The 8313-nt window shown below is 42.0% G+C and overlaps 2 protein-coding genes across 2 annotated transcripts; both read left to right on the top strand.

The window, feature by feature from the left end:
- The first annotated feature begins 323 nt into the window (after positions 1 to 323).
- On the top strand, positions 324 to 1265 carry LOC111843926 (GTPase IMAP family member 7-like). Its single transcript, XM_023811931.2, has one exon. It carries the CDS (start codon positions 381 to 383, stop codon positions 1263 to 1265), a length of 885 nt encoding a protein of 294 aa, XP_023667699.2. The 5' UTR covers positions 324 to 380.
- A 960-nt stretch (positions 1266 to 2225) lies between these two features.
- Positions 2226 to 3642, top strand: LOC111843950 (GTPase IMAP family member 7-like). Its single transcript, XM_023811981.2, has 2 exons — positions 2226 to 2310; positions 2773 to 3642. The coding sequence occupies exons 1-2, from the start codon at positions 2295 to 2297 to the stop codon at positions 3375 to 3377; spliced, it is 621 nt and encodes a 206-aa protein (XP_023667749.1). The 5' UTR covers positions 2226 to 2294; the 3' UTR covers positions 3378 to 3642.
- Positions 3643 to 8313: the final 4671 nt, after the last annotated feature.

Raw genomic sequence — 8313 nt, 5'->3', positions numbered from 1 at the left:
ACATATAAAAAAATCTTTATAAGGCCTGACACACCTCTCCTGCAAGCTCTCTTCAGGGTAAAATGGATCTGAAGGTAACAAAAGGTACGTTGAAATATTGTCTTCAACATGCATTTATTGACTTAACTGTGTACCATGTATTTAGAGGTCCTTTTTATTAGACTCTATAATGTGAGATCTTTTTTTGGTTGGATTATTTCGCTGCATTATCTATAAACAGACTGATGATTAACATTGATGGATAAGGTATGTTTATATAGCTTTGCATCTTGTTGTACCTTCAATTGTTAAAGAAGTTTAACACATTAGCATGGTTACTTACAGCTGGAGGTAAAACTAGCAAACAAGAAGGACCTCAACACCCCTTTGACTGCCAACAAATGAGGATTGTCCTGCTGGGTAAAACAGGAGTGGGGAAAAGCGCAGTTGGCAACACCATCCTGGGCAGGAAACAGTTTGAATCTGCACTCAGAAGTGCTTCAGTCACCAGCCAATGTCTAAAGCAACATGCTATAGTATTTGACAGACCCATGGCTGTTATCGATACCCCAGGCCTGTTTGACACTGAGCAGCCCAACAACGAAATCCAGAAAGAGATAGTGAAATGTATCCAGGTCTCCTCCCCAGGGCCACATGCTTTCCTGTTGGTGATGCAGCTCAACAGATTCACTAATGAGGAGAAGATGTGTGTTGAAGCTCTGCAGGAGATCTTTGGTGAAGAAGCAAATAAATTCATGATTGTCCTGTTCACCCGTGGAGATGACCTCCAAAACCAGTCCATTCATGAATTTGTCAGGGATGCCAACTCACACCTGAAGGAGGTGATCAGGAAATGTGGGGGCAGATACTGTGTCTTTGACAACAAGACAATGTCTAATAGGGACCAAGTGAAGGAACTGCTGGACATGATTGACAAGATGATGGCCCTGAATGGAGACAACTTTTACACCCAGGAGATGTATGAGGAGGCAGAGGCAAAGATCAGAGAGAAGGAGGAGGAGATCAAGGAAGCAGCCATAGAGAAGAAAAGACTCCATCGAGAAAAACTAGAGAAAGAGCGATTAGAGAGAGCAGAAAAACTTGCAGTACAGCTGAGAAGTGCGGTGGACCAGGAGATTGAAAAGAGGTTATCTGTAATCAGGATGGAATACGAGCAGGAGCTGAAGGAAGCTAGAATTAAGGCAGAGGAGTCTGATCTCAAATTGAGTTTCTCACAAAAACTCAAGATAAAGGTTTCAAAAGCTTTCAGGATTGTAAAGAAATAAATGGGTCATATTTCTGAATACTCCTGAATATTCAGTATTTCCGAGTAAAGCTGTATACATTTAAGATTTTAATTTCAATGTTGTGTAAGTTCTGCTGACACTTTGAATTGAACTGAATTTTTCATTATAGTATAGAAATATATAACAATAATACTTGAAATTTGGTGTATTAAGTGCTTTTATATTATATATTTTTGCTTTATGCTTATGTCTACTCCTCTTAGAATATGTTGGGAAGTGGGTATTGCGTGAATATAGTTTATTTAAAATACAACATACTACATTTATTTTTACTAACAGTTAAATATTTCATATTAAGATAAAACATGCTCTTCTTTGAGATGCATTAAAAGCTTTACTGTGCTGTCCAGCTCCTGGATGTTTTTCTTGTCTTTCTTCTCATTCCCAGCTAATCTGGTTATTCTGGTTTCGTACCACACTTATCTCATGCTCCCTTTTCATATCATGTTTAAGTTTCAGCCCTCATCAGGATGCCCATGCTGGTTAGTGTCATGGTTCCAAGCGGCTCGGACACGAGAACGTGGCATAGTGTACACAGAAAAAATGGTGGACGACCCACTGGCGGCTCGAAGAACACAAAAACAAGGTTTATTAAACAAAACAGAAAGCACTACAAACACAACAAAACCAAAAAGACCGTGAGGGGTCAAAAACTTGTTTAGTTATACGTGTCTAATTACACAAAACAAAAATGAATTAGCATAGAAATTCTGTGATGAAAAGAGTAGATGCTACAAGTGACTAACCTGTGTCTTTGCCGAGATTCATTGTTCCCTGGAGAGGAGCGGAGTCTGTTACCGCTCTTTCAGGTTCTTTCAGGTTCTGTCAGTATTTTTGTGACCTAAAATGATTCCACTCCTCCCCAGTAGTCCCGCCTCCCTCCTACTTGGCAGTAAGTGAAATATATCAGTCTCTTCTCAATCTCAGCAGTGGAGAAGTTTCTTCTTTACCCAGTGCTACTGTGATCAGAGCACATTCTCATCATCCTCGGAGAGCAGCAGGACCGGTATGGCAGCAGCTGACGGTAAGGGTTCAGAATTCTCCGTCTTCCTGTTAGACAATGTCACTTTGTTGTTTGACTTTACACAAAAAGCACTTTCAGTTTTCATGTATTATTCCAGCTGGTTATAGTGAATTTCAGCATAAAAATGCAATTGTAGCACAGAAAAAATAAATATTTAATACATGCAGAAGTTTTCTAAGCTGCAGTAGAGATTTCTGAGGGAAATTTCAACTACCACTGTGAGAAGTGAATCTAGTCAGCTTTAGATTTAACTGAAATACAAACAGAACACCATGATAGGCCATTAGAGTGTGAGCGTGTGTGTGTGTGTGCGTGTGTGTGTGTGTCAAGATGCTTTTCATGATCCTGTACTGGATAAACAATGATGAAAGGTGGATATATGTGGTATTATGTGTTACAGGCATGTAGTCATGAACTTCAGGATTAATATCTCATGCTGCCAGTGACATGTCTGTCTTTCAGCAGCACATGTCACACTGGTGCTTCTGGGCAGGACAGGCTCGGGGAAGAGCTGCTGTGGAAACACCATACTGGGCAGAAAAGGGTTCCAGTCCGTCCTCAGCACCAAACCAGTGACCACAGAGTGTGAAAAACAGACTGAGTCCATTCAGGGGAGACAGGTCACTGTCATCGACACACCAGACTTCTTTGGTGACTCTTTCCCTGATCCGAAGTCCCACATTGACACCTGTAGGTCCTTGGTATCAGAAGGTCCCTGTATTTATCTTCTGGTGTTACAGTTGGGTCGCTTCACAGAGGGAGAGAAGAAGTTAGTGGAACAGACTGAAAGCCTGTTTGGCCGAGACGTCACACAGCGCATGATAATTCTGTTCAGTTATGGTGATGATCTGGAGGGCATCACCATTCAGGACTTCCTGAAGAATGCTCAGATAGATCTCAAAGCCCTAGTGGAGAAATGTGGGAACAGGTGCCATGTCTTCAATAACAGGAACACCAGAAGTGACAGGCAGGTGACAGTGCTTCTGAAAAACGTGGATTTTATGCTGGACAGAGTTAAAGGGACAATGAAAAAGAAAAATAAAGAGTCAGATTGCATTGTTTTGTAGACCACTTTGTCATTCAGGCAATCTTTGTAGACCACTTTGTCATTCAGGCAATCTTTGTAGACCACTTTGTCATTCAGGCAATCTTTGTAGACCACTTTGTCACCTTTGTAGACCACTTTGTCATTCAGGCAATCTTTGGAATTCTTAATATTGAGTTTCTAGTTCATATAGTTCAGGTGTGTTTATAGTTCATATAAAAACAAGTGTAATACTAATAATGTAGAAATTAATCATCTGTATTTCAGGATTAAAAGCTAACATCATACCACAATGTGCTGGAGTTTTATGTGATGACACCACACGTCAAGAGTTTTAAATCTGTAATTATGAGGGATGCACCAATCGATCAGCTAGTGACCAGTGCTGACCAGCACTAGCCAATCAGTCTAAATATGGCTGATTTTATGAGCCGATGAAGTAGTTTGGAAACTAGTGTTACTTTTCGTAACAAGTACTGATGGCCCATATGACAATATTTTGAAAAAATATTTTATGAAAAAATATTTCTATTCACATTCCATTCACACCTATGGGCAATTTAGTAACTCCAATTAGCCTCAGCATGTTTTGGGACTGTGGGGGGAAACTGGAGTACCTGGAGGAAACCCCATAACGACATGGGGAGAACATGCAAACTCCACACACATGTGACCCAGGCAGAGACTCGAACCCGGGTCCCAGAGGTGTGAGGCGACAGTGCTAGCCTCTGCACTATCATGTAAAATGCCAGGTTTATGTGAAAAGTGGGAAAAGTTTTGAAATAATCTATCGTTGTCTCATTTTTTTTACATCACAAACACTTGCCATTTTAACAGGGGTGTTTACACTTTTTATATCCACTGTACTCTCCATATGCTGTTTTGGAAACAAATTCACCCCAATACTAAACGTTTTATAATTTAATTTTCAAATTAATTAATACACTCCACCTGTTTCATTATGAAGGACCATTTCTTACCCTGAATGACTTTTTTGACCACATAATGGCAGCAGAGTTCCAGTCTCAGGGCTGTAAATCTCCCTAGACACACAGAAAACAGATGAAAACCTTACTTAAAATATATATTTCTTTCATGTCAAATTGACCCAAACGGTGAGGTAAGGGCTAAGTTCCAAGCATGCCAAGAGGAACAATGGGGTCGACATTCTCCTGCCTGGCGCGATCGAGCTGCTAGTCTGTTGGGCTGCTTTCGGTTTCTGTTGTGCTGTTTTAGGAGAGACCTGTTTTGAGAGTATACGATTGCCATGAGATTAACTCCTTTTTACAGTATTTGCTTCATAAGGTTGAGGGGTTAGATTAGACTGTGCACGCATCTACATGTCTTACCTAGGTTTGTTCCCTGTCTAAAGACACCAGTTTAGGGACGGACGCCAACCTCTGTACTTTTGTCAGGGTTTACTGTAGGTAGCTCAGCAAGCCTAATTATGGGAACTTAGGTTAGGGATGACAAAGGATTAAGACGGTTTCCCCCTTCCTTAGGAGCAGTATGAGACGCACATTCTCACACTTAGCCGCTTAATCCAGCATGTTTACACTGTCCTGTCAATGCCAGTGCTCCAGGGCTTTTTTCTATCGTTAGTTGTATGATTTGTTTGACCCCATGTGGTCTGCTTGTATTTGTCCTGTTCCCGTTCATTTAATAAACCCCGTATTTGTTTGCCCTCACACCTGTTCCTGCCTTCCTGTGCAGCAACGGTTCTTCAATCTGTGGGTAAAAGACTCGCTTGACGGATCCCAGACTTCGATCCTCAGGAGGTTATGACGATGTGGCATTAGTTAGGAGAGGTGAGGAGAGTGGTCACGGGTTCCCCGAAGCTCACCTCTCATCCACCCGCTGGCCTCCCCGAACTAGCGGCCTATCATTCACTTGCTGGCTTCTCCGAGCCAATTTCCTGTCCCCACACACAGCAAATGTGCCAGTGTTAAATTAACACTGCATGGTGTCTATATGTGTCCACACCATTCAGTGTTACCTTTAACACTTTACAGTCTGCGGTGAGTGTTGTTTTTTCAGTGTTAATGTTTATTAACTCTTATAGTGTTCTATTTACAACCTAGAGTGTTAAGACAATGTGTCTCCACCTCTTCCCAAATTGCAAGCCCATATGGGTGGCACACAGGTACAAAATGGGTGGCCCATATCTGCCCTATTTTAATGTACTCTCATTTGAACTCATTTGGGCATTCAAATGTGTTTTACTAACCCACCATAATAAGAAAGACTCAGACCAACATAGCCTTTTCTCTTTTTATGCAAGTTTTATTTCAGTTCAGCTCTTGATAACCAAAGAACTGTGCTGAGAACCGCCTGTGGTATAAAAGTGTGTGAAATGTATGATACCAGTCACCAAACGCAGGTTATGGAGTTAGAGTGTGTTAGACTACATAACACAATTATTTAGCAGGGCTGAAAAAAGGTAAGCTTAATGACTGAAGGAGTGTATTTCTGCTAAAGCAGATATAATGTGTGGTGGCCTCGTTGCTTTTAGACCACAGCTTGCGATAGAACAAATCAAATCACTTTGCTCATTTAATATTAAGATTTTCATTAAGCTTAATTTTTAGAAACCCACCACGATCGAGGATGGTATGGCACTGATATTAGTCTTTACCACATTTCTTTATATGTTTTTCCAGGTTGGTGCATGTTAATTGGTCTGAGCAGTGCAGTTCTTATATATGTGCGTCCCCAAATAAATCTAAATTTTACAGTTACATAAGGTCCAAAAGATCGTCCTAGAGAGCCCAGGCTTGGAAAAGAAACAAAATGATTGTTTTCCATAGTATTTTCCTCCCTGCCAATGCCTTCTCTACTTAAGCCATGGAGGCTAAACCATCCTACCTGGTCCCTGGCTGGCACGCAAGAGCCATTTCTGTAGTTTTTGCTCTCTTGTCTTATTCATCACAATCGCGGTGGGTTAAAAAAAATCTATTAAGTCAAAAACAGTATTGTGTGATGCTATGCAAATATACATCCAGCACCATTGGTGTACAGCAGAGTGGGTGATACCAGGAGCTGCCCAGAAAAGGGTATCGCCACTGTCATAACACCTTTCCACATATGTTAATCATCCAAGGGCAGGACTGGCAAACATACCCCCACACCCTTAAAATACATACCACTCCGGAGACCTGCCCTGTACATTTCCAAGAGTTTTTCCTCTGACTCAATAGCAAAATGCTATAAGACCACAACGCTCTAATCCTCAAAATCAGTCAGAACTGAGCCAACAAAGCTTTAATAAAAAGCAAGAAAAAGCTGTAAGATCCTTTTTGGTCAGAGTCTTTCTCATGATGGTGGGTAAATCTGGGATGGCTCTTCTGATCCTTATGACATCTTGTGCGCATATTAAAATGGGGCAGATATGTGGAGGTGGAGACTCTTTGACAACACTCTAGGTTCTAAATTGAACACTATAAGAGTTAATAAACATTAACATTGTAAAAACAACACTCACTGCACACTGTAAAGTGTTAAAGGTAACACTGAATGGTGTGGACACATATAGACACCATGCAGTGTTAATTTAACACTGGCACATTTGCTGTGCAGTAAGAAGCGGAAGAAGAAGGTGGAACTCACATCAGATCCTGAACACACCTGAATGACCTGGACTGGGATCCCCAGGATCAGGCCTTGAGTCCCACACCATGGACCCTGGTTCCTGTCATGACCTTGGACCATCCCTGTCCCTGTCCTGAGGTGGCCTCTGGTACCAACAGGGGCCCACGTGAGAGGCCTGCTGTGTCTGCAAACAGAGAAGAATTCCTCAATATGGTTGAGGAATGGTGACTAAGGCGGCAGGAACACCATCATCATTTGTTGGTGGGTTTCAAACCATTCCCTCGCATGGTTTGAGTGGTGAAAACGTACATTGTGCCAAATTACATAGCATGACATGTTGGCCCTCACAACCCCACTTGCATTTTCTGGAATAAGAGCATTGTAGAGCCCAACCAAAAACTGAAGAAGCTGGTCGGTGTTGCAGGGCCGAGTGGTGGCTGCATTGTGAATGACTCCATGTTCAGCAACAGCAGCACACATTGTAATGTTGCCCCCACGCTGGCCTGGGACATCTACTGTGGCCCTCTGACCTATTATGTTCCTGCCACGTCGCCTTACTTTGATTAGGTTAAATCCTGCTTCATCTACATACCCCAAAATGGAAAACATGAAAGCAACTTTGAAAAACTGTAAACAGACTATAAACCTAATCACCTCTGTGTCTGCCTGGGGGATCGCCAGCCAGGATCCCGAGGAGTTTTGGTGTGTGGTGGGTGCGGCAACAGGCTGCATCAGCGCATGCTCCCCAACCTGACCTGACCTGACTGACCTGGTGTTGTAATGTGTATATCAATGTGTACTTTCAAATAAACCCTTAAAAAGTCATAAACCAGAAAAACAAAAAAACTTTATTACAGTCTTTCTTTAATAACAAATCTTCATTAATAGACTTAGATGGATGGTGCTTTGTGGTTGAGTCTGGACTGAGCGGTGGTGGTGAAACTGCTGTGTAATTTTACCAAAGATGGAACAGGAGTGATGGGAGTAAGGAGTACAGGCACTTGAGGGATCCGTAAACAGGTGCTCAGGTGAGGTTGCTGGACTCTGATGATTTAAAAAAATGTTTTTTTTTTGTTGTCCTGAGTAATTGCCACACTCAATACATTAAAAGTCAGTTAGACTATTAAAATAATTATAAACACCAAGTAGCTACAGTGGGCCTCACCATGGCTGGCTGAAAAGAGGGCACCTCCCAGACACTACACACCACTCATGAACACACCTCTCCAGCAGAAACCAGTGCAACACCAAGAAAACCCTCCACCACCTACAGCTCAGCTTGCCGCCGACTTCAACCCCGCTGCTCCTGTACAACAGAACAAAACGACAATGAAAAAAAAAGAAACAATGGGTCTGATAAGGACCATACC

This window comes from Paramormyrops kingsleyae, chromosome 9 (assembly GCF_048594095.1).
Source record: "Paramormyrops kingsleyae isolate MSU_618 chromosome 9, PKINGS_0.4, whole genome shotgun sequence".
Lineage (NCBI taxonomy): Eukaryota > Metazoa > Chordata > Actinopteri > Osteoglossiformes > Mormyridae > Paramormyrops > Paramormyrops kingsleyae.
The sequence above is the reverse complement of the archived record's forward strand: the minus strand, read 5'-3'. Positions and strand labels throughout refer to the sequence as shown.

Excerpts from the sequence above, each read along its gene's own strand:
- LOC111843926 (XM_023811931.2), top strand. The coding sequence starts at position 381 with ATGAGGATTGTCCTGCTGGGTAAAACAGGAGTGGGGAAAAGCGCAGTT.